The sequence below is a fragment of the Terrapene carolina genome, unplaced genomic scaffold (genome assembly GCF_002925995.2).
Source record: "Terrapene carolina triunguis isolate 2854851 unplaced genomic scaffold, T_m_triunguis-2.0 Scaffold131, whole genome shotgun sequence".
Lineage (NCBI taxonomy): Eukaryota > Metazoa > Chordata > Testudines > Emydidae > Terrapene > Terrapene triunguis.
Window position 1 is genome coordinate 2,606,905 of NW_020664482.1, and position 26,306 is coordinate 2,633,210.

General features: G+C 47.7%; 1 protein-coding gene across 4 annotated transcripts in view; it reads left to right on the forward strand.

Moving 5' to 3' along the window:
* DOCK11 (dedicator of cytokinesis 11) overlaps nucleotides 1-26,306 on the forward strand; it is a 121,498-nt gene that overhangs the window by 13,670 nt on the left and 81,522 nt on the right. For all 4 annotated transcript variants that reach the window (XM_026653046.2, XM_026653048.2, XM_026653047.2 and 1 more), the window contains exons 2-5: nucleotides 20,476-20,592; nucleotides 20,839-20,928; nucleotides 22,535-22,617; nucleotides 25,426-25,495. In XM_026653046.2, coding sequence (XP_026508831.1) covers nucleotides 20,476-20,592; nucleotides 20,839-20,928; nucleotides 22,535-22,617; nucleotides 25,426-25,495 — 360 coding nt within the window. The remainder of the gene's footprint in view (nucleotides 1-20,475; nucleotides 20,593-20,838; nucleotides 20,929-22,534; nucleotides 22,618-25,425; nucleotides 25,496-26,306) is intronic.

The following is a 26,306-nucleotide window of genomic DNA, read 5'->3' on the forward strand; positions in this document are numbered from 1 at the left end:
CCTGCTTCCAAAACCTTTTCTTCATCCCCGCCATGAGGAGGGCATTGAAACCGGACGGGAACACATGCCTGGCCGGATCCGCATTGCTGACAATACACAGCGGGGCGGTTAACCGTTTCCTTGCGGTATTGGGGATATTTGCCATTCACGCTCCAGTTCTGGGCTGCTGTTTTGTTTGGATTTTTTACTTCTGGTGAGCTTTGCGATTTGTTTTTAATGAAAATGTGCACTTCCAGTTGTCACAGAAGAAACGCAGCTGCCACATGTTGCTAGCAGCATCTGGGTGCCAAATGGACCTTCCTGTGGTGTGTGAAGAGAATGGCATTTTGGAGACGCACGGGGGTGTCAAAGACCATCTAGCGTGGCCAGTCTCTTTCCTTGCCACTGCCACAGTTTGCTCTGCAGTGATGGGCTCCTAATTCTAGGTGTGCTTTAAACGTGGCCTGTAAAGAGAAATGACGCATGAGGAAGGCTAGCAAACCACTTCAGCGGCAAGGCCGCCGGGGACTCAGTGGGCATGTCACTGTAGATTTCCCCTTCTGGGGGAGCCAAGTCCCACCGGCAATCTACCCGTGTGCTGTCTCAGGTAGTCTTCAGGAATTCCCGCTCTGTGCTACTTTCACAGTGGCTGGTAGGGGAACCCAGACCTACCCTCTGCTCTGGGTTCCAGCCCCGGGACCCTGTCAATAGCCATCAACACTCACTTCTCTTTCCTTGGGCTTCCTCCTACTCACATATTTGTGCCCAGAGGTGAAAGCAGGCTCACTCCCTGCAGCCTCTTTCTGCCCTCAACTTCCAGGCTTTATACACGTCCACCTGCTCCTGCCCAGCCGGGCTTCATCTTCAGTTAGTGCTTATTGGTCAGGCCTGACTCTGCCCCATGTGCGGTCAATAAGGTTCATGACCCTTTCTGAGCCACTTTAACTCCACCAGTGCTGGTGTGGGGTGAACACCCCGTCACAGGGCCCGACCCAGCTCCTATTAACAACAATAGTGGGTAATGGAGGCCTAGGTACTTGTCTCCAGACCAGTTCCCTACACAATCCTGCCTCGTTTACTGCCCATGCTGTGCACCTCCTCCTGCATTGCAATGCATGTGCTTGAAGGGTAAACGGACACCCTACACTGGGTCGTTTTCTGACTGAGTGCTTCATTTGGCAGCTTGAATGGTTTTGGTGTCTTTTGTTTGGACTGGAACTTCGTGAATGCTTTTCGCAATCCAGCCCCTGAAGGGTTGTTCACACGTGCCTGCAGTAGGAACGGAAAAGAAAGGAACATTGTTGCAACTAGTATTCAGTCTGCACCTGAATTAATTTAGCCTGCAGACCAGGCTGGGCAGGCCAAGGGGCAGCTGGCATGAGCAGCTTCCTGTGAAATCTTCACTTCTGTCAAATCTTACTTTTGTGCTGCCGTTTCATGGATGTTAAGCATGTTGTTAAGGCAACCCATGTGTGTGTGTGTTTCCTGGCTTCTGCCACACTCTTGTGTATAGCCTTGGGAAGTCACTTAACGACGCGATGCTTCAGTGTGCACAGCTGCCAGGTAGATCTCTATCACTTCACCTACCTCCCAGGGGTGTTTGGAGAGCTGCCGGGCCCTTTCTTTTGGCCAAGCTTCTGAACAGCTCCTTGATGGAGAAATGTTTTTTTTTCTGTTAGCAAGCAGAGGGTCGATGTGTTATTGATCGTTTTATGATGTCTGGAGCCCAGGTGCTTTGGAGCTGAATGCTAAATGTCAATTCCAAACCACATCACTACAGGATGAGGCATCATCAATGTCTGTAAAGCTCTTTGGGATTCTGAGATGGAAGGAGCGTTCCTAAGTGCAAAGTAGTAGTGCTGTTGAGGATGATTTCCCTGATACAGCATGCTGCTGGGTACAAAAATAGATTGAAACATCAGCCCTGCCAGAGATCCTTGTGTCCAGTGGAAACACAAAGTCATTTGCCAATTTCTAATCCTGGCCCCACTATTTCCAGAGGAGAAAATCAAAACAGTGTTTTGTTTACGTTCCTCCTCACTGGAAATAGCTGTGACTCCGTTCAAGTCAGTGGAGATGCACTGATCTTCACCAGCTCAGGATCTGCCTCTCTGTCTTTGACGTATACAAGCAGGAAAGCCACATTTGGTTTAGCTTAGGGCCAGATTCTACCCTGGGATGCGTACTATTGACTCCCGTGGGAGCCAGACATTGTGTCCCAGAGCAGAAGATGCCATAGCGATTGGTGCCTAATGGTCGTTATTATGTGTGATGCAGCAGCGTCCGGTGACCCTGCTTGGGACCTGCATTGTGCTGGGTGCCGCACATACACGTAGGTAGGCGTGGGAGAACAAGTGGGTGCGATAAAGAAGAGGGTGAGGGTAACAGGAGTAAGATCATGTGGTTACGTTGCTGAGCTGTTGGACAGCTAGAGGTATCATATCCTCTTGGCTACACATTTAAAACCGAGACCTTGTCCGTGCCAGGGATTTTCCACGATTCCAGCCACCAGCGTAGTGATGCTAATTCGAGTTTAACCTCGGCCTGGTTCTCCATTCCTCTTGTGCAGTCATTGTCACTGGTGCAAAGTCGGTGTTGAGCCCGGTGGCATTTTAACTCACTTTGCCTTGCTCGCAGCGTTGCCAGTTCTCACCGTTTTATCTTGAATCTCTCGTTATTTGTTGTTTTTTTTCTTAAAGCCCCAGCTCCTGGAGTCAAGTGATTGGGTGAGAATCTCTGCATTCATTTGGAAAAAAAAGTGAGGTTCCAGCCTTCCTGGTTGTGGAAGAGAGCCCCCAAACCAGAAGGAAAATGAAAAGAACCCCACACTTGTTATTTTTAAATCTCATGACTTTAAGCCAGTCTCAGGATGTTGTGATTTTTGAATTCCTAGGGTTAGCCCCACTTCTGGTGTAAACAGCCACACAAGGTGCAAGGCAACGGAGAGTCTGGCTCCTAGTGTAGACGGGCAAAGAGGTTATTTGCGGGGGAGGCGCTTAGCCCTGCTTGGCACTAGAGTAAACACACTGATTACGCTCCAGGCTGCGCTGGGCAGTTACATAGCTGCCATCAGTGTCTGTAACCAGAGCGGATCCCCAGTGTAGACAAGGCCTGACTGAATCGGATCTGCTCCTCAGCCTCACCCCCACTGGCTGGTTGGGTTTTTTTTTGAAGGCATCCTGGCAGAAGCGAGTCTTGAGGAGAGTCCTAGGCCTTTAGTGCCACCCCCTCCTGCCGTACTGATGGATTTGCTGCTTCTGTGTAGGGAGCTGTTTCTGAAATTAACAAGAGAGAGTGGTTTGGTGGTGAATGACCACGGCTTCCTCTTGCTCCAGGGCTGTCTGTGTCCGCTCTGTGCTGCTCCTGTGCTCTGGGAAGGAGAAAGTGACTCTCTGACGGCCCTTTGCTGCCATGAGGGCAGCATACAGGGGGCTGGATCAGCCTCTCAGGGTCTGTCTACACTACGGTTAAAAACCCACATCTGGCCTATGCCAGCTGACTCGGCTCGCAGGGCTCAGGCTAAGGGCTGTTTAATTGCAGTGCAGATGTTCTAGCCCAGGCCCAAACATCTGCACTGCTATTAAACAGCCCCCTAGCCCGAGTGAGCTGGCACAGGCCATCCGCGGGTGTCTCAGGGTGTGTTTACACTGCAGCTAGACCCTTTCCCACCACCCTTGGAGTGTGATGCTCCCAGCAGCGTCTGTGCAGACAGAAAAGGGGGTGGGGAATGTTTTTAGGTCTTTAGAAGATGCCCCTGAAAAGAAATATTGCGAATGGCTGGTCTGAGATGGCCACAAGGAGAGCAAGAGTTAGCTCCTGTATTGTAGATTCAGTATTACCAACCCCGAACATGCAGCAATCATGTCACGCCCCCAAAACATGCATGGGGTTTTTTAAAAAAAAATCTCCGTTTGGGTTCTTCTTATTTGGTTCTTGAGTCTTTAGGTAACACTCTGGTCACATCGTCTGCAAACGTGAGGGCTAGAAACTTACTTTTTAAACTGAAAGCCGAGATCCCCCATTCTAGGGGGGTGGCAGTGGTGCCACTCTCATTACCGTTGAGACTCGCTTATGGTTTAATTGATTTTTCTAAGTGCTCCAATATCCACATGTTTAAACAGATTTTCTTGAACACTGCTCTGGCTCATGGGCATCCAGGACAGTGTTAGTGATCAAAGTTGAGGTCATTCAAGCGAGCGATTCCTGACATACAGCCCTCCTCAAAAATCACGCGGCTTCAACATTTAAGAGTTGTTATAACTTTCTGTGCACAAGCCTTGGGCTCAAACTATGGCTCTGATCCTCCCCAAACTGATTTCACGTGGCTGCTTGGGATTGATCTCAGCTAGTGACTGGCCCCTGCTGCCCCTCTCGGGAAGCAGTATTTTTAAAAGTTAATCCATATGAGGGGAGATTACCAAAACTGGGACTTTTCAGCTTGGAAAAGAGATGACTAAGGGGAAATATGATAGAGGTTTATAAAATCATGACTGGTGTGGAGAAAGTAAATAAGGAAGTGCTATTTACTCCGTCTCATAACACAAGAACTAGGGGTTACCAAATGAAATTAATAAGCAGCAGGTTTAAAACAAACAAAAGGAAGTATTTTGTCACACATCACACAGTCAACCTGTGGAACTCCTTGCCAGAGGATATTGTAAAGGCCAAGACTATAACAGGGTTCAAAAAAGAACTAGATAAGTTCATGGAGGATAGGTCCATTAATGGCTATTAGCCAGGAGGGGCAGGGATGGTGTCCCTAGCCTCAGTTTGCCAGAAGCTGGGAACGGGCGACAGGGGATGGATCACTTGATGATTCCCTGTTCTGTTCATTCCCTCTGGGGCACCTGGCATTGGCCATTGTCAGAAGACAGGATACTGGGCTGGATGGACTCAGTATGGCCGTTCTTGTGGGGCAAAAGTTGGATCTAAAATGTGGCTCAACCCAAATTGACAAGCCAGGAAAAATCACTTCCCCATGTGCAGTGGCCCGGGGATTCTGTTGCAAGCCAGAGTATGTACAGGCAGCCTGTGGTCACAAGCAGTGGGTGGTTCAAGGTGACATACTGTGGCTCTTAAACCTGGAGGGCTCTGCCATCCACAGACTCCCCTGGAGCAAGGCGAAAGCCCAGCAAACGGTCAGGTTTTGACTGCTCTGTATCACTAGAGCAATGCAAAGCTGTTGGAGTCGGGGGAGATCCTCAGGCCTACAATGGATGTGACCCCGAGTCCTGCTAGCTGCAGCAGGAATCTCTGACACTCTGAGCATACTCACTGCAGTAAAGAAATGCTTTTAAAAAATGACTCCCAGAAAAAACTGTGGCTTGGCCTTCGCTCCAAGGCCCCACGCCTTAGAAACTGCGGTGCCAGTTTCCTGTGCGCGCCGTAAAGGCGTATCCTAGTCTCTGCATGGTTCCTAAAGACAGTGACCTAAACGAACACTAACCCCACTCCGCGTGTACTCGCTCCGCAAGCCCTCGCTGTATAATTAGAGAAGTCAGCACTGTGTTTAAAGAAATGGAAACGATCCAGTGTCTAGAATCCCCTTTGGGGTGTGGTTCTGAGCGGGGCTACGCTGGCTGGTACCTTGTGGGCTGCTTTTCAGTCTGCACGGCTCTGCCTGCCTGGGACATACACTTGGGTGTTACCCGTGTAAAACTTCCTTTGTGAAACGAATGCGACGTATGGTCACATGCTGTGGGCCACATCCTGGCTGGCATGTGACTCTCTGCATGTGCTGGAAAAGAGGCAGCCAGATGGCTCAGGCTGGGGTGAAAATGCCCCGACTCCCCACAAACCTGAACTTGTCAAAGATGTTTTAGGAGTGGATCCCTGGAGAGGATTTCCAGGTGGACTCTGGTATCAGAGGGCATGATCATCTCCTTTTAGTCAGCGTGTGCCTGCTCTGCTCTCAGCCCCACGTCCTGCACAGGCTGCTTACGCTGGCAGGAATCACCTGGGCAGGGGCGGGAGGTGCTGGGCAGGTATCGTGGCAGGGCAGGACACGGGTGCATGGTTACAGCTGCTTTTGCACCAGTAATGACCCCGGTGGGGATGGTGCTGCTGCCAGAATCTAAGCCTGTATTTTCAAATGGAAACCGAGAGTCATCGTCACTGTGCAGATTCTCTGAAGCTGCCCCCCTCTTCCCAAAGCAGGGACTTTCCATCCTCCTGGAGGCTCCAGCCAAAGCTGGCCGTGCCGCTACTCGCACTGTCCGACGGGAACCCTTGGAGGAGAACAGGAAAGCTGTTGTGTTTACTCTGCTTCTCATTAAAAATCCAGGCCTGGGCAGACTAGCACAGCAGCCTGCAAGCATGGGGTGAGGGGGGCTGCATTAGCCAGCTGGTCTCCCGCGGCCCTGGGCACTTGAGCTTTGCGTGCACCTGGAACGTCCCAGCTTAGCCCTCTGCTCCCTGTAGGCGCTGCGCGGCGAAGGTTACAGGGCGTGATGCGCAGGCAGTAGGGCTGTACAGCCCATCAGGACCCGGCACTGGGTATAAAAGAAGAAGGCAGCGAGTGGTGACAGTCCGGTGTGGGAGAAATGGGCTGGGGGGATGCTGCTGCTTGAGCCCCAGCCAGGGGGAATTTTTGTGTTCAAAGGCTTGGGAGAAATCCTGTAGATGGCGAAGAGGTGCCCAGATCGGATACCACAGTGATGGGCTTGGTGTAAGGTCTGGAACCGAGGGGAATATTTGCCATGTTACTGTGCCTCGCCCAAGGGAGGACTTGATTTGTATGGTGCTTGGTAGGGAGAGCCCCCCCCGTCGCCCCCCCCTGGTGACAGAGGAGAGAGACACTTTCCCACACTTTAGGCAGCAGAAAGTCCGGTCCCCGGAGCTGAGTTTTGCTGCCATGTGGACGGGTTGCCAGAGGGATCACAGGTGGCTGGTGTGAAAGCAAAATTATCACGTGCCTGAATTCCAAGCTGTCTGCAGTCCCTTGCACACCCCTTCCCCGCCCCCTGTAGACCACTCTGCCCAGGACATGTCATCTCTGTAAGGACCCTAGGCAGGGTCCTGGGAGTCTGTGTATAAAGACGGGCCCCAGCTCTGCTCCACTTTGTCCCGATTTGGGGGACCCCGTGCTCTGGCCTCTCTGCAGCTTTGGGGGGAGATGGGACAGGAGCGAAAAACAGGGTGCGCCCACATTTTATAGCTGGCCACAATGGTCATTGCTTCTGAGGTCCTGCTCTGTACAGCCGTGTGGATGCTTGTTTCATGTCCTTAGGATCCTTTGGTGCCAATAAGTGTTGTTAAATGACAGTGGGACAAGGTGAGGGAGGGAATATCTGTTATTGGACCAATATTTGCTGGTGAGGGAGACTAGCTTTTGAGCCGCACAGAGCTCCTCTTCAGGTCTAGGAAAGGAACTCCTAGATCACAGCCAAGTGCCAGGTGGAAGAGAGCGTTTAGCATAAGCAGTTGGCACATATTGTAAGGGACCATTCAAGGTAGAGTGGCCCGTTAACACCTCTGCAGTCAGAGGACAAAAAGAGGGGATTAGTGGGTTACAGATTGTTGTAATAAGCCATAAATGCAGCACCTCTGTTCAGTCCATGATTTTTGTGTCTAGCAGAGTAACCAATTTAAGCTCCCAGGCTTGTCTTTTGAAAGTGTGGTGCATTTTGGGGGTTTCCTTTGGGGATGAGGACTGAGAGGTCAGCTATAGAGTGATCACTTTGTGAAAAGTGTGCACCCACAGGTGACAAAGTGTTTGTCTTTTATCATTTTCCTGTGCTTCAGGGAGTGCATTAAAACACCTGGAGCATATAAAGGATGGGGTTATGTCTATTTCAAGTGGATCACTACTTCTGAGTCCCAGTTTCCTCTTCTAGAACGTATAATCCCTTTGTAGGAAGAATGGCGCTGTACTCCATGCATTGCAGAGATGAATGGGTGTTGCCAACTTGCACGAGGGTTGATGTTTTTCTTTAAGCCCCAGCTCCTGGAGTCAGGAATGATGTAAGAATCTCAATTTGGTGGTGGTGGGTTTCGTTTTTTGGTAATGGAAGTTTTAGCTCTAATGGCTGCAGTGAAAAGTTTGAAAATGTGACTAGAGTGACCCAAAGATGGCTCAGGAAGCAGAAGGCAAATAAAAAGAGCCCAAAACTTAGTAGTTTTGTAAAACAAAACAAAACAAAACAAAACAACAACTTCATGATTTTTAATCCAATCCCATGAAGTTTGGGGAGTCTGAGTCATGATTTCGAAGTGTTTGGTGCTGGAGATTCTTTTCTTCTGCTATGGTTATTTACCGGTAAAAATTCCTCACTTTTCCATAGTATACTTGTTTAAAGGTAGATTTCCCCAGTTCTCGAGTCAATGTAAACTCTTTCTTTCACAAACAAATTGAACAAAAGCTGAGATGTGATGTCTGTGGTTTTTATATGCTTATGTATCCAGGTTAGTTACCTCTCTCGGAAGTTGTTCCCCTTCTGAAATTAGAGGTTGCAAGTTTCAAAACCAATGTGAGCGTATTACACATGCACACGCCTGTTCTTTCTTGAGCATCACTGGCTGGGCCACTGCGGTTAGCCTGTCCAAAATGTTAAATTATATGTTGTCATTTTTAATTATATATAAATGCACTTTTTTCAATCCGTTCCTCAGCTAAACTTTTGCCTCATGTTTTCTATATTTTTCATGTAGTTGGTCCTTTGGGATCTATTTTGAAATGTAGTTTGCACTGGGTTTGATGAGATGTGTCCTAGAAATGATTTCGTACATAAATCAATGCATTACGGCGTTACAATAGAGAAAGTAGATATACTGTAAAAAGCTGACCGAGTTTTTTGTGAGCAACGGTTGCACAGCCTGATGCATATTTTTAGATTTGTATGTGATCTGTGTTATTTCCCCTCTTTTGTCTAGTGCTCTTCACAGCTGTCACTCTTACTATTCAGATTATTGGTGTCTCTGTTCAGGATGCCCTCTCTTTTTTGCGATGAAGGGATGTGTTTAGTTGAGTCTCAGATATTTCTCCATCAAGTCACAGTGAGAAAACATGACCTCTCTTGTTCTCAGGCTCATCCACAAACAAAAGGTTTTTAGTGCAAGGTTAAATGACAATGAAGAAGCTGCAGTAAAGGTTGACTTTAGCAGGGGAAGGATCATCTACTGAAAAATGTCAGTGTTAACGGGTTGGCATTTGTGCATCAAGAAGTGAAAGTCTAATCTAGTCTAGTTCCTACACGGGCTGTGGGTTAAAGAATGACCAACTTCCGTTCTGGAGCAGGAAATGTGAGCTGATGGTTACTGATGAGTCTTTCACATGCTGTCTAAACAGACTGCGTGAAGTGATTAATGGCGAAGGAAAAACAGCTTTTTGGTCTGTGTGTTACTGCTGCAAGCGGGTGATGGACAATTACTCTTCTGGGTTTGTTTGTTTTTAAATGCGAGCCACCCCGACGTGACTGATGATATGAAATAACTTGTTATATTTGTTCCCTTAATGTACTATTTTGAAAACCCTCAAATCTTTGTGAAACAATCTTTTCTGCAAATTATGTACAATGCGTAACTTTATTCACCATCTGGGGTGATTTGGAAGAAAAGGGATACTGAGAAAGAGGCCATTGGAGTATGTTTCGATTAATAAACGTGGTTGTAAGACATTCAGCAGGTGCAGAAAGGAGGCCATTGGAGAGAGATTGTTGTACTGGGCTGGAAAGTTTGAAATGGACCTCTCCTTTCCTGTCCTCAATCCCATGAACACCCCAATTGTCATTATAGGGCGGCTCATGAAAGTTGGGCTAGTGGCATTTAAAAAAATACTATTTCCTTTTTAGAAAAAGTGTGCCAAAGACCTCGTTCTGAAACGAAATGTAAAGAATTCCATCGATTTTGCAAATGGATACAGGACAGGTCTCTTTGTCTGACTCCTCGTCAGCCTCCGGAGTCCCTCACTCTGTCTCCTTGATGCATCAATCATTCACTTACCCATTCCTTAAGTCCTCTGTGACTGTTTCCCATGGCTGTACACACCCTGGTGCTCATAAGCTGCATGTTCGGGGGGCTCTTGCTGAATAGGGTTTGGGCAGCTGGACAGGTGAAGGCAGGTTCCACGCAGAGACAAAGCAGGTTTGCCTTGGGGTTATTTTCTGAGCTTTCTCACTCTTTGTATCTGCACCCAGCCAATGGCAGAGCCTTGCGCCTGCCTGGCTGGGCAAAAAGAGTTTGTTTCAATGGAGTAATGCAGCTGAAGGCCCTGTCAAGATGCAGGCTAGCGTATTTGAAGCCATGTTGTTCCCTAGGAGGCTTCCTAGACTATATTATGGTGGCCACCATCTTGGACGACACACCGAGGGCCTCCTTGGCTCGGCACAGAGAGGGACCTGGAACGCACACAGACCACTGGGTTACAGTCACATGGCTTCAGACGTGCTGGCCTGGATTCAGTGCGGCTCTCAGGAGTGTTAAGCTAACTTGACTGAGAAACACACCCTCTGTCTGTCCAGACACATCCCTTGAGACCATCTCCCTGCTGCCCCCCATGTGGTACCTCTCACCCCGTGTCTGTAAGCAGGATGCTCACACTCCCTCTAGCTGGCCAAACAAGCTACCCTGGGAGGTACTACTGCAGCATGCCTCTGAGCTGACCTTCCCCTCGCGAGCTCAAGCATGTGGTCTGCAGGTGACGGTGAGGAGAGACGTGGGAACCCAAAGCAGCCCTATCAACCCTGCTGTAGTAAGGGGACACAGGCCCTTGTATTTTTCAGCTGAGCTTAAAAATATCCTCTGTCGGCGCATGTTAGCCAGGAGTAATTTGCTCAGCATTGTGCAAAAGGACAGTAACCAGAGACTGCTTCATCTTCTCCTACAGAGACGCTGCTGCCCTAGCTTGGCACTGTCCCCGTGGGCAGCCCTGATTCCTCACATGGCAAAGAGCCATCAACACAGGTGGTGTAGACAATTGCTGAGCTTTATGGTTTGCTTTGCTGTGCCTGGCGGAGGCTGTGGGGTGGGCCCAGACCCTCGCGAGCTGTACAGAATGAGTGTTGTAACCGGTTGGGAAACGTTCCTCCATGGAGCAATGTGTGTAAGTTTGTCAGTTTAATGCAGCCCAGTGTCAACACCTGCCATGTCTCTGACTGTGACCCACCGCCGCTCTCTTTCCGTGGGCTGGTCTTGATTCTCCCGGGAAGGAGATAGTGATTTTGTTGCTGAGGTAGCCAAGCTCCTTTGTGCTACAATGTCAGCTGACTCTGGAGCGTTGGCTTCTAGTTGTATAATTGCTTTCGTGCAATTGCTTCTCCTCCACGGCCACAATTCGGGTGGAGCCATCTGCTGATGTCATAGCAAGAGGCTGAATCATTTACACCAGGAGGTGTCTGTGGTTTGCAGTTTAACAGAACTCAGCAGAAAAAACAAAGACTTTTGAAATCTTCTTTCAGGGCTTAAAAAACTTCATCTCCATCCCTGTTAGATCTGCACCCTTTGATACATGCCGGAGAGCAAAGAGATATTTTTGATGCCTGTCTTGCCATCCTACCAGTTTGCAGTTATAATTTGCATCAGGCACATAAAAATACTTCTCTCTAACTGGGTGACAACCTGTAACCGAGGAATTCAGGTTCTCCTGGCTCATAGCTGTGCTGTGGGCTAACAGTCAAGTTTGTTTACAAAGACTTGACCTGCATCTTTCGGTTTCCATTTGAAGGCGTTGCTCTAAATCATCTTATGACTTGTGGCAGCCAGTTGGGTTGTGTTTTGGTGATAAGTAAAACGAATGTGATGTGACTCTGCCATTAACCCAGTGGAGTTAGTCAGCAATATGGGTTCCTCGGCCAATGTGGGCTGCAGCTGCTACAGGGAGGCCTGGATGGAGAGTGATTGGATGCCCTTGAAAATGGTGTGCTTCTATCCTTCACTGAAAACATGTAAACTGACCTCAAACACTGTGATTTTGTGTCTATTTCATGCATGTGGGTGGGCAGCTTCCATTCAGGCTTTAGGTGATGCTGTTCAGGGATGCTTGAGAGCAAACTAGAGAGTCCTAACCCCCTCTCCAACCTCCCTGCCTGGCTGGACATTGCAGAGAATGGAATGGTTAAGGAATCGCACTTCTCACATCTTTGAAAACAGGTAATGTAAACACCCTTGGCTCTTGGTACCGAAAGGCCCAGCCTTGCAAACCCTTGTGAGTATTTTGCACTTGTGCTGGTGGCTGGACTAGATGGCTAAGAGCTCAGATCCGTAGGTGTGTGAAGTTTCCCCGCATACAGCTGAAGGTCTGTTCTTGAAAGATGCCGGGTTTCCTCAGCTCTCTCTGAGCCCTCCTTGCAGGCCCGAGCCTCGGGGGAACCCTGCCATCCAGGTGCTATAAATAAGAGGGGGGGTGTTACGTCAGGCGCTTTGTCGAATGTCATTAAAATCAGAAGAGGCCCCTTAGAGCAGAAGAGATGAGGAAATGCTGGGTTATTTTTAGGAGCTCAATAACACCAATTGCTAGTGCCGCTCAGGTATAAAAGCCTCTCATAAGAAGGGCTTGGGGTTCATGTTTAGACCTTGAAGTCTTTATAATTCAATTGACACCAGTTCCTTTAAAGACGCCCATGCTGGGATGTGCTCTAGAATCTCTCGTTGCTCACTGGTCGTCAGCCACCTAACAAGGAGAGAAGAATTTGGCTCTTGTCAAAGGAGGGTGCGGGGGGGGGGGAGGAGAGGGGGATTGAAATAGTTTTGGAATCCAGGCTCATTTCCAGGATTTTTTCCCTTTTGACTCAAAGTGAATCCCTGCACTGCTTCTGCAGGATAAAAGACTCTTACAGTGGCACGAATTACAGTCGTCCCCACCGCCAGAGGTAGAGAAAGGGGTCTCCGTGTGAAGGCGAATGCAGGCTCAAGCCTTCAGTTTACCATCAGATGGACTGATTTACCTTAATTGGCACTGCAGCAAATGTTGTTGCATGTTCAGAGCAACGTGTTAAGGGCTGGTTTGTACAGGAAGCAGCTTGGCTCAGAGAAAGTCAGACTCTATTTTTGTGCCTGCAGGATATAAAGCTGCAAGCCAGGAAAGTGACTTTTAGGATGTTCTGCCCATCACTAGCAAGTCTTTGGCACGTTGTCACAGAGCATTCTGTTAGACTGAAATCAGAGAGCTGTCCGGGGACGCTAACCAGCAACTACATTCAGGGCCACTTCCTGCCATCAATGCTCAGTCCCAACTCGGGCAGTGACGTCTGAGTAGAGGCTGCGGGCTCTAGCCATAAGTACATGAAGTCAAATTCAGCTCCCATCCGCTCACTCTCATCACACTGCTGTGAGTGTGGAAGACCATGAGAGCATGGGACCGCTGACACCGTGTGTGTGTGGGGGGGGAGAATGAAGGCGTGGGAGGTGGATTTGGCTTTCATCACCTCAGTGTTGCTGTGGTATCAGCAGTGCCAAATCCAAGCATTCAGAAATCACGAGGTTGGCTTGAAAACGGTGAGACATTAACAGCAATGACTATCAGGTTCTTTTTATTTGCTTTCTTGTTCTTGAGCTTTTGGGGGTCCCATTTTCAATCTCTTCTCTGCAATCGTGAAAGCTAGTAACTTCCTTTTGTTAAAAAAAAAAGTGTTAATTGAGATTCTCACATAATCACATGACTCCAGGAGCAAGGGTCTTATGAAAAACTATCACAAGACTGGTAATAAAATAAACACAAGAACATAATACAAGAAGTAGGGGCCATCAAATGAAATTAATAGGCAACATGTTTAAAACAAAGAAAAGGAAGAATTTCTTCATACAACGCACAGTCAACTTGTGGAAGTCTTTACCAGAGGATGTTGTGAAAACCAAGACTATTACAGGGTTCAAAAAAAGAACTAGATAAGTTCATGGAGGGTAGGTCCATCAATGGCTATTAGCTGGGATGTTCAGGGATGGTGTCACTAGCCTCTGTTTGTCAAGCTAGGAATGGGCAACAGGGGATAGATCACTTGATGATTCCCTGTTCTGTTCATTCCCTTTGGGGCACCTGGCATTGACCACTGTCGGCAGACAGGATACTGGGCTAGATGGACCTTTGGTCTGACCCAGTATGGCCGTGCTTATATTCTAAAATCAGAGGCGTTGGCAGCACTTTGACCGGCCACTGTAACTTCACAGATCCCTGCCTAGTTAGGGGAAACTGCACAGAAACCCCTGCTACAGTCCACAGACGCTGTTGAGCGTCTGCGCTGGAGCTCCTTGTCCTGCGATGGTTCACCAGACCTGCACCAGTCCATTTACGCTGACGGGGCCTCGTCCTGGGAAGTCTCCAGAATTAGGTCTTCCATGTGGTTGCGATTCATGCAGTATAACACGTGCTGTGTACTTCTCAGACACTACCCACTTGCGAGAGTGCAGAGGCTCTCTGGCAAACACCTCTGGTTTTTCCAAGTTGCTAGTTTGTCTGGTGGGCTCATCATGTCTACGTCTAAAGGGTTTTGCTGGCATCCGCACACCGCCGGAGCTTGGTGGAATTCATTGAGGGTTGTGTGGGGGGTGACACACACATTTCCAGAGAGCGATTGTAATGGCACCGTTTCAGCTGTTTGAGCTAATCCACAGCGGCATTACTGCACTACGCTGCATGAAAAGAACTCGGAATGGAAAATCAGGTGGGGCAGTTAGACACAGACTTTTCACAAGGCCTCTCCTTTGCCAACCCAAAGCTCAAAACGCGTACGTGAAAAGCTGTGTGCACTATTCACACGGCATGGAATTCCCTGCTCGCTGACCAGCCTCATGAGGCCAGGCACCTCTTAAGGCAGGAAACTAGGGCTTAACCAGCATGTCGGCCCCGTGCTAGCCTCCTGCAGGGATGGGGGTGGGAAGCCTGACTCAGTAGGTTGCAGAACCGGGTCCCGAGGTTGACGGAGGGGTGTTTTTCTGTTGGTGCACATGCCAATTCGAGGAAACTTGAAGTGAAAGGTGGATATTTTTAAAGTGCTGTGGGAAACTGTTAAGATCTCATTGTTTGTTACTTATCACATTAGAAATTAACCCCAAATGACTTCCTGATTGAGCCTTCCCCAGACCTTGGGGCAGCCTATGCAATGGGTGCTGTTCATCCTCCCACAGCCTTACAGTCAACTTGGCCCCACACGTCCAATTTGTGAAAACCAATCGGAGAGGGATTTAGTTTTGTTTTTAAAAGTGAGTGGCAACAGTTGTGTTTGATCAAATGGAAAACCTCCCGGGGATACTGCAGCCCTTGAAAATGAAACTGACTTTAAACCAGTGTGAAAAGCACTTAATTGGGGAAAACTGCAAAAAAGAAAATAAGGAGCAATAAATGGTGAGATTCACGTTGGATATTTAAAATTCTTTCATTTTAATAATCAGACGTGTTAGGAATAGGTCAACTCATTTTTATTTACAACACATGATATAAGTTAACAGCAGCCCATTCATAAACTGAAAACAAGGGGAAAAAAGCAATATAAACCAGTATTTTCTAAACTTGTTTTATATACATAATAAAGCAAGATTTTACAGTCTAAAACATATCTTAAAAGTTATTGCCACTTGAGATAAATTGGTACTACTGCCCTAGGCAACTGAATTTATTGAGTGTTCTTTTTGACCGCAATCCTAAAAGAACAAATTGAAGGATCCGTTTTAATCTTACTGGCCACATGGACCTTCCAGTAATGTGAATTGGAGTTATTTGCAGGTGTTAAAAGGAAATAATATCTCCTTATAGTCAAGCTGATGAGATGTTATTGATATTGATAGAAGTTAGTTAAAAATGAGTAAACCAAAAACATAAATAATAGCAATTTTATCCTTAAAATAGCATAATCAGAGGTATTTAATTTGTGAGCGCATAGAGAAATGTTAAAGAAACTAAGTTTCTAATAGTTCTCTTTTTATGAAGGGAATGGTGTACTAATTTTCTAGTGCCACGGCTGGCAAAATAGTTTTCCACAACACATTGCATCATTGGAGCACATGCAAATTGTATCGAGTGTATTTCAGTTTTAATCACATGACACCACTTCCTTTTTTGTGCTTATGCAGCAGGGCCACAGCACTCTTCTTACACAAAATGGCATTTCTGCCTCTTTGGTTGCAGTTTTTGGGAAGTATCCTTTGCTTGCTAGCAGATCAGATGTATATACTGAAACAAAACTCTACTCTAAGGCGTAAAGCCAAATTCCTTCGTAGTGTCAGCAGGTGCAACTCCATGAGATGCCAGAGAAGAAAATACTCCGGTGTCGCAGGCCAAATGAAAATGGGATCTCAGAAACCATGGAGATGGGTGCAGTATGAGAACCAAAAGAGACACCCAGATAGGCAGCCTCTCTTTCCGCCAAAGAGGGAGGCCAGAAACAACTGTTGAACTGGTCAGGAGAGGAGGAGGGAATTCTTGCCCAAATTCATCAATCCTTAATCGGACTAAATTCCCCTTGACCCCTCAGTTTTGCTTCAGTAAAGATGGTGGAAGTTGGCCTTTTGTTAGTAATGTGACTACTGCCTTATGGACATGGGGACAAAACCCTGGGCAGTGTTTGGCCTGATCACTCCCTCAGGTATAACGCTATTGGATACTTCAGTGCAGTCTCCTTAGAGGGTTGGATGTTTGCTTTAGCTGTGTATCTTCCTGTGTCGTGGCATCACTAGTCTTTTTAACATCCCCAGCCCCAAATCTTAATATGAGCATGTTTAGTTTAAAGACTCAATAATGGCATGTAACAATGACGTTAACCCACTGGTACATTTCATTAGCTCTGTCTGCCAAATGGAATCAGTATACCATGGTTTACAGTGATTACATAATATGGAACGTGACTGTGTCGTGGCAATTGCTTGGAATGACTTTGGATCGAGAGCAATGCAAGGTTTGAATTTACAAGCAAATCCTTGAATTTCTGCAGATTAATTCTCCGTAAGAATTTGGAGAATGCCAAACCCTGCGCAAGCGGGAAATGCTGCGCTAGGAAGCACAAGTAAAGGTCCAGCTATTTCTACCAGGAGCCTATCAATGTCCTCCTGCCACAGCGTGTGTGAATTCGGGAGAGTCAAACCGCAGGTGAAGTGCGAGTGTTTGGGGGTGTGACGTGCCTGGCCTTGTTGAGGTCTCCACCCTCTCAAGGACTGAGTGGCCTCTGGCAGGGGTGCAGCTCCTGAGGGAGTGCAGCAAATGTCAGGAGGTGCTCAGGGTCTCCCGGGATCAGGCCCAAATGGGGGTGAGGAGAGAATTAAAGTTCCCATCCTTCAGGCTGCTCTAGCTCATGCTGCACAGAATGGTCCCAGGATCGTGTGAGCGCAAGGTTCGTTTAAAGCCGACTTTGCACCCCACTTCCATTCGGAGTCCCATCAAGTGCTCATTGGCGGGTGCCAAGGATCTGATCTGGGACAGTCCGTCTGATACGGCTGGTGTTCCTGTTTCTCAAAAGTAGTGTTTCCAGAAAGACGCTTCAAGGTAGTTCGTAGCCAGCCAGACAGTCCTGGGGCCTCTGGCTGATTGCCAAATGTCAACACAGTGTTGCCAACTTTCACTATCAATGGTGTTTTCCTTAAAGGCCCAGCTGCTGGAGTCCTGTGATTATGTGAGACTCTCAGTGTTCATTTAAAAAAAAAAAAAAAAAGGTCAGTCTCTGTATGGTTGTAGAGGAAAGCTTGAAAATATGACCCCAGCACACTCTAAAGACTTGGAAACCAGAAGGCCAAGAAAAAGAACTTATTATTTATGATATTTTTTTTAAAAATCCTCTCAATATTGAAGCCAATCTCATGATGTTTTAGGGCCTGTCTTGTTTAACATTTGGGGTTGTCAGTCCTGCAATTTGTGTAGCATTCTCAGTGTGTTCTGCACGGCAGTTCAGAAATGCATTTGGGTCTGATCCGGTGCGGTGCTCAGCACCCACAGTTCTGTGTTTGAAAGCAAAATGGGAAGTTGTCGGTGCTAGAAACGGCTCGTGCTGAGGCCATTTGTCTCTGAAGCAGAAGCTGTTCTCTGTGAGGCTTTTTCACAGGGCAGTTGCTGGAATTTTGATGGTCACATGCAAAATATAAGCTGCTGAATGCTTCACCTCTCATTCTTTGTAACAATTCTTCTCTTGGGCCTGACCCTCTATGCCTGGCTTAAGAGAAACTGCCTTGAACCTCAATGGGATACTTTCCTGTAGGATGGGCTGATGGATCAATATTTAATTCACAGTGAACGTTACATAAAAGTGTGTCACAACCAAAACATTCCGATGAGTCTGGAGTACAGTTTATTGCTAGTTGAAAATAGTATGTTGAAGCTTCACCTAAACATGCTACTTTTGTGACGTGGGTTATCTCAGGTAGATGCGTTTTTAGTTCCAGACTGAAACGTAATCGAAATCACTGCAAAGACTAAATAAACAGCATCTGTGGAGGGGCTGTTGAGTGTTACACTTTTCTCCTAACTCACGAGCAGGGTCAAGCTAATAGACTGAAGTTCATTTTTCCATTCATCGTGATCCTTCCCCATCAGCTATCATCTTTGAAAAGAATTGGGTATAAAATTAAATTTCCATAGCTCCTGTGATAAGTGTCTGATAATTGCTTATGAAATCCAAAGTCTGGGCTGGAACTGGAGTAAATTTTCCTATTCATGGCTTTTTTGTCCCCCTTTTTTGGCCTTTGTTCATTTTTGGTGCTCTCTAATCTGGCTAAAGGAAAAGCAGTGACTAGCACAGTGGTTTTACAATACCGTCACAGCAACGCTGTGGGCTAACACAGGAGTTTACCTAAGCCATGCTGACTCCCAGAGGTCTCTGCCAAAGGGGTCGAATAAAAACACCTTGGCAAGGATAAAATAATAATTTGTTTTTTTCTCTTCAGCAACTGCAATAATCTGAAAAATAAAAAAGGAATGGCCTTAAATGGCAGGCAGTAAGTTGTAAAGCTGTATCTTCTGATAGAGGAATTTAGTATGTACGTGACGAGGCTGCCATATGATTGAATATGCAGCTGTTATCAATTAGGTCGGGGTCGGCAACCTTTCAGAAGTGGTGTGCCGAGTCTTCATTTGTTCACTCTAATTTAAGGTTTTGCGTGCCAGTAATACATTTTAACATTTTTAGAAGGTCTCTTTCTCTAAGTCTATAATATATAACTAAACTATTGTTGTATGTAAAGTAAATAAGGTTTTTAAAATGTTTAAGAAGCTTCATTTAAAATTAAATTAAAATGCAGATCCCTCTGGACTGGTGGCCAGGACCCGGGCAGTGTGAGTGCCGCTGAAAATCAGCTCGCGTGCCGCCTTCGGCACGCGTGCCATAGGTTGCCTACCCCTGAATTAGGTGATGGCAGATCTGTATGGAAAAAGGGTGGAACAGTCATTGCTAGCGAGATATATTTATCAATGGTTTATAAAGGGCTTGATTGTGCTCTCTCACCAGCTTTACCCACTGTGACCCCATGGATTTCAGTGGAGTTTCTCCTGATTTACCATAGCCCAGGTCTTCACCTAAACCTTAGCTACATTGCTCAGAGCTGTGAAAAATTCACACCCTGATAGTTAAGCCAACCTAAGGCCTGGTATAGACACTGCTAGGTCAATGGAAGAATTATTCTGTCGACCTCGCTACTCCCTCTCGAGGGGGTGGATTACCTACGGCGAATGAAAAAACCCTTCTGTCGCTGTAGCAAGTGGCCACACTTTGGTACTACAATGGCGCAGCTGCCGCAGTGCTGCTGTCGTGCCTGTAACATAGGCAAGCCCGTGTTCTAAGTGAGAGCAAAATCAGGCGCAGAGATTTTACAATCGCTCTTGCCATAAACTGTCGCTTTACAGTGTGTCTGGAGGTGTGATTTATTGCTAGGCGTTTGGGTTTCAAGTGTTGCAAGGGATTATTGTGTTGACCTTCCTTTCCATCCTGCAAGATTCCTGGTTAGAGCTCAGAACAGCTGGTTTGCTGTCATCTTGCCAAATGGCAGGCTTCCAGAGGCCGCGTAAATCTCGCATCACATAACGAGCCTCAAACAGAGACAGCTCAAGCGACACTGAGTGTCGGAGTGTCATTCCAGCAGGATTGTTTTAGACTAGTGCAGATGAACTACTACGATGGTAAATACCTTTAAAACCACAACCGCTAACCTGTCCAGGCAGCTTGTTTTCCACGCTAAAGGGAGAGAGGGCGTGTGGACTGGGGCGGCTAGCGCTTAAAGCAGTCAGGACGATTCAGTTGTGTGACCATGGGCATGTCACTGAACCGCAGTTCACCCTGTAGGATGTGCGCAGTAATGTTCACCTACACGGCAGAAGGATTGTAAGGTTGATGTAATGAGTAATTCATTGGTACCGTGCTTTGAAATCCTCAGGTGAACATCGCTGTGGAAGGGCAGAGTGCTGAGAGTCACAAAAGTGATTTGTTAAGGGCTCCTGGCGTAACCTGGATTCGGTAGCAGCCAACTTCAGGGGCAGAAGTGGAACTGATGACTCTTGTTGGGGAAGTGAATGTCAGTTCTTGGCTGGGTGCCTCAGATGCAACATTTGCAATTTTTTTTCACTATCTGTTTTGTTCTGCTTTTATTTTCCTTCAGGAAAAAACCAAAGTGGTTGAACCCTTGGACTACGAGAATGTGGTCCTGCAAAGGAAAGCCCAGATCTACAGCGATCCTCTCCGTGATCTGCTCATGTTTCCGATGGAGGATGTGTCTGTGAGTTTGTGCTGCCTCCTTCTCACGTACAAGGCCTAATCCACCCCTCCGCTAACCCCCTCTCATGCTGGGGAACCCCCTTCGATTTCAGTGTCCACTTCTACACTGATTTCAAAGGTGTTACAGCCAGGTCAAATGGGAGTGACCAGGCCTTGAATCAGGCCCAGAGTATTTATTATTTTCACTGACAATTTATATGGGCCCAATTAACCATGAAATCTCGTTTTCTATCCCACCTCCCCGCAGATCTCGGTGATAGGTCGCCAGCAGAGGACTGTCCAGTCTACGGTGCCAGAAGACGCTCAAAGGAAGGCTCAGAGTCTCTTTGTCAAAGAGGTAGAGTGCAAAGGCCTTTGACGTGCAGCGTTGCAGCGCCTTGTCCTTCAGGGGAAATGCTCTCCAGGCGGCGCTGCAGCTAATGGCAGATAAGGCTGCAAGTTGCTTTGCTGGCCTCGTCTGTGACACAGGGGAGCTGTAACTTCAGGCCTGGAGGAACAACTCTTTTTCTATCTGGCAGCTGCAGTTTATGAGCCATCTGCTGCCCCCAGTATGCACCCCCAGGCCTTTAATGGGAAGGGGGAAGACAGAGGCTTCACTGCTTCCGCCTGCCGTGCCTCAGAGCCGCTGGAGAGGCTCCTGTGTGTGCGTCGGCAGGAACGAGACTGGGGAAGGGAGATGCCCGAGAGCAGCTGCTCTGAGCAGCACCAAATGGAAAATGACTCCTGGGTTGCTCTTGACCCGGCAGCAACTCCTCTTGGCAGCTCCACTGTGCCCTTGAGAGTGGTTCCCAGGCAGCTGCGGGTGGGGACTGGTGGGGAGCCCAGCTCCCGCGTGGCCAGAGTGGGGGGGAAACGGGGAACCCCGGCAGAGGTGCCATTGGTGGAGGACTGTTTTGAGACACCGTTAAAGGAGCCCGACTCTCGGAGGCAGGTGCCCGGCGCTGTCTGAAAATCTGGTTCCACAAAAGTGCGCCAGGCTGGGCACTCAGCAGCACTAGTCAGGTCCGAAAGCCACGGCAGAGGTAAGCGCAGATTCCAGCATCTGTGCAGCTGGTGAGAGGCTAGGTGTGCGTTGTAACCGGGCAGCTCTCCTGTCCAGGCCAGGCGCTCCTCGTTTGGTGTAACGAGGAGGGTGGGGCTGCCCTTGGGAGTATTAAATGGGGGAGGGCTCAGAGGTGAGGGAGAGTCTAGGGGCCGAGAGCTCAAAGGAGCCAAGCGGGATGGAGCGCCTCGGGGAGGGGACGCCCCAGAAGGAGGGAGCGGCGAGAGGTCCCTCATCAAGCTGTGGAGCCAGATCCAGCTGGTGACAGGAGGAGGCAGTCGTGGGTCACCCACAAACTTCCCCCGGCCAGAAAGGGCTGGAGACTTAGAGCAGCAGAGGGAGATGCTGGCTGGCTCTCCGAGCGGGAGAGCTGAAGCCAGAGGGCCAGAGAGGACTGAGCCTGCCAATGTCTCCGGGCAAAAGCTAGGAGCAAACCCGGGAGTCGGGACAGAAACAGGGCGGAGGAGCCCCCCAGCTAGAGGGCCTGGGCTGAGGCATAGCGAGGTAGCTGCACCAGTCGTGCCATGGCCTGCCACAGGAGGGCAGCCCAGGAAGGGCTTGTGACATGGTGGAGAAATTGTGCAGGTGACCGGCCCCTTGGAAGAGAGAAATTGAGGCGGGGACCTCTTGCAGAGTCACCCTGAGGCCAGGAGGAGGCGCTCTGAAAGCAGCCATCCTATCACATGGGTATCTAGGTCTCAAAGGAATTCTGTGGTGTTTAGTTTCCCCAGTCCAGGATAAGTGAAACAACTCCACGAAGTCTTTGTCCAACCTACTGTGTATGTTTGTTACCTTAATGCCAGCCTCAGCGTCTCACTAGTAGCTCTTCATTCTTAAGAGTTGTGCATGTTTTTGCTTAGCATGCTGTGATTTCAAAAAACATGCCTCATTCTCCTTACAGTGCATTAAAACGTACCACTCGGACTGGCATGTGGTGAACTATAAATATGAAGAATACTCGGGTGACTTCCGGATGTTGCCGTGGTAAGTGTCTCTCTTCTGGGATGCTAGGAACACTTAATAACCTTGCTAGACTGTGGTTTGATCAGGTCTAAGTTTCAGCTTCGAAAAGAAACGACTTAAGGGGAAATGATAGAGGTCTATAAAATCGTGACTGGTGTGGAGAAAGTGAATAGGGAAATGTTGTTTACCCCTTCACATATCACAAGAGCCAGGGGTCACCCACTGAAACTACTAAGCAGCAGGTTTAAAACAAACAGAAGAAAGGACTTCGTCACACAATGCACAGTTAACCTGTGGAACTCATTGCCAAGGGATGTTGTGAAGGTCAAAAAGTATAACAGGGTTCAAAAAAGAACTAGATAAGTTCATGGAGGATAAGTCCATCAATGGCTATTGGCCAAGATGGTCAAGGACGCAAACCCATGCTCTAGGTGTCCCTAGTCTCTGACTGCCAGAGGCTGCAACTGGACATCATTATGGATCACTCCATAATTGCCGTGTTCTGTTCTGTTCATTCCCTCTGAAGCACCTGGCGTTGGCCACTGTTAGAAGATAGGATACTGGATGGACCATTGGTCTGACCCAATCTGGCCGTTCTTCTGACATATTGTTATTGATCCAACAATCCACTAATATTTTCTGTTCCCTGGTGTTTGCCCCACCCCTGTATCTTCTCATGAGATTTACTTGCCCTTTATTTAGGGTTTGCAAGCCAGAGGTCTGTGTCACTCAGACTGTATCAGGGAACTGCAGAGACATTACAGGGGTTCGTTCACTGTCAATGTACAAACATCCTCCTTCCATCAGCTGTTATGACAGGAAGAGCCTAAATTCAGGAATGTGGCAGAATACGTAGCTTCAGTGCAGTCTGCTCATCCCGAATCAGGAATCCCATTGTCTCTGAATGCTGACTGTCACAGCATGGTCCTTGCTCAAGTCAATCCTGCTTGTGCCTAACATGGTGGGGAAATCCCAGTCCTGGGGAATAAGAATATCGCCATCAACACTGGCAATGCTGAAGAAAGCTTTGTGCATTAAAATGCCAGCCCTGTGCGTTATTCCAGCCAAAGGCTAATCTCGTTTAGTGCCTCCATCTTCAGTCAAGCACATGCATGCCTGATTGATGGGTGGTTATGTGCTGGGTGGGGTCAGTTTTGCCCCCCTCACCTCTCAAACTGCTTCAGACAAAGCTCTCGTGGTACGCTGACAGCCTCTTCTTGCTAATTGACTCCTCTGGGGGGGCAGGCTGGCTTTGCCTGCGCTGTGAGTGGTTTTGAGTTTGAAAAGTTTTGCTGTCCAGAATTGAGACGAAAAGTCAAAATCTGGAAATTTTTGTGAACCAAAAAAACTGGAGAAAAATAATTGGCTCAGGTGGATCAAAATGTTTTAGTTCTGGAATTGTGAACATTTTGTTTCAGTTTCAACCTTTTCCCTTTTAACCTTTTTCAGTCTAATTGGCTTAAATTTTGAAACAGAGAGTCATTCTGAACCGGAAAACTGGAATTTTTCACTTTGAAAATGTCCAAAAGAGATGGCTTGACAATTCAACACGTTTCTGGTCAGGAGGTTCGTCGGAAAGTAGGGTGACCAGATGTCCCGATTTTATAGGGACAGTCCCAATTTTGGGGTCTTTTTCTTATATAGGTTTCTATTATCCCCCACCCCCTGCCCCAATTGTTCACATTTGCTGTCTGGTCACCCTATCGGAAAGGGCCTTGTCTTGCAAACAGGTTTGGTTTCCACAAATGGGCATTTTTCGATGAAAAAAATGTTATGTCAAAAAATTCCCGACCAGCTCGATGTGCAAGAGGTCTGCTCCATGCAGGTGGTGTGAAAGCCATGCACAAGAGGATGCCATTGGTGCTTGAATTACATTCAGTTTGCACATGTTCTTGCTATCTGATCGTTGTTGGGTTTTGCAAAATAAATGATGGGCCGGCCCCTTGACTCGGTCCTGCTCATGCAAACCAGCAATAACTGCACTGAAGTTGGCGAAGTTACACAGTGTAACAACAACCAAAGGAAGAAGCCACCCTCCTCCAGCCCCTGTGGATAAAACACTGCTTGCCTTGCTCACACAAGAAGTGCCAGTGACGTAAATGGGACTACACAAGTGAGTAAGGCAAGCAGGATTTGGCTCTATAAAGGCTATGGGCATTCTATAGGTAGAGCAAGATCATTGGCCACCCACCTGTGGACTTTGGTCGGAAGTCAGACTTTGGTCACGTTTGGTCAGAAAACCAGGCTTCAGAGTGACTTGGAGGTTTTTAGAGTATACAGATCTCTCTGGTGGTCAATTAAGGCACCAGTTCCTGTAGGTTTCACTCGTACTGAAGTGTACGTTCAACGTGAAGCCCAGCTTCGGTGCGCGTGAAGAGGGCGTGGGGGAAGGTTCATGTACAAGCTTTGATTGAGACCTCTGCACGTTTATCTCATTTTCTCCCAGAGAAGCAACAAGATCCATAGATTTCAAGGCCCGAAGGGAACCATTATGATGATCTAGTCTGGCTTTCTGCATAGTATAGGCCAGAGATTTGGGATTTCTCTAAGCTCAGTAACTTCTGCTTGAGCTAAGGCATATCTTTTAGGCAGCCACCCGCTCTTGACACGTCACGGCGACACACACGAATGTATGGCCTGCCATTGTCCTACCTCCTCCCTACTCATCCACATCAATTTTTGCAAATAATATCTGTTGTTGAGCCTACTTATTCCATTGCATGCATGTACGTTTCCAGCAGTGACAAGAGGACTGGTACGCGTTCTTTACTATTGTCCTGAATTCTTCCCTTTTATGTGGCTGTCTTACATAGTGTGTTATATTTTCAGCAAATCCTTTAGACCGGAGAAGATTCCAAACCACGTATTTGAGATTGATGAAGACGTTGAAAAGGATGAGGTAAGGGGAAGATAAATGTCTCCGTAGCACTGTGCGTTGCAGCTGGAACAATTCACGCCAGGCAAAGCGCCAGTCTGGAATGCTCTCGCTGGGAAATCATACACTGACGGCCCGTTCCCTTTTCTGAGCGGTTGGGACAAGCCTGCGGACAATTATCCATCTGCAGGTGTTACAAGATAATCTCTTAGAGCCAAGAAGCTTATGAATTAGTAGGCATGTGCCTCCTTTCAGTTAACTGGGATGTTTTCCCTGGATGCTTTCTTTGGCTCTCCATCTGGTATCTTGCAGCAGTATGAAACGGAGAGGCCAAGAACATTACTAAGCAATTCTTTGTGTGAAGGTTTTAATTCAATCTACTTGAATCAAAAGTGAACAGGTAGGTGTCCATATGTAAAGTAATCTTGCAAAACGGCGTTGCTGCTTGTTCAAAGGCACAGGGTCTGACTCTCTTCTGCCTTGCGATTTGTGTCGTCACTTACACCTGCTCACAGGGTGTAAAACACTGCCACTCCAAGGTCCTGATCCTGCAATCAGATCCCAAATATTCGAAAGTGTCCATTGCTTCTGGGGGCCCAGCGTCTGTGTGCTCACCTCATTCCAGGGGCTCTGAGCCCTCTCAGTGCTTTTCCACAGACATCACTTGGAGTTGAGACTGCTTCGCGCCTCTGAAAATCAGGCCCGAAGGGTTTCGAGATGGGCACCCGGTATTAGTGATCACTTTTGAACATGTGCACCTTAACCACTCTGCCTCACATTGCCCACATCTGCAACATAGCAAGAATGTCTGCCTCTCTGGAGAAACACCGGGAGA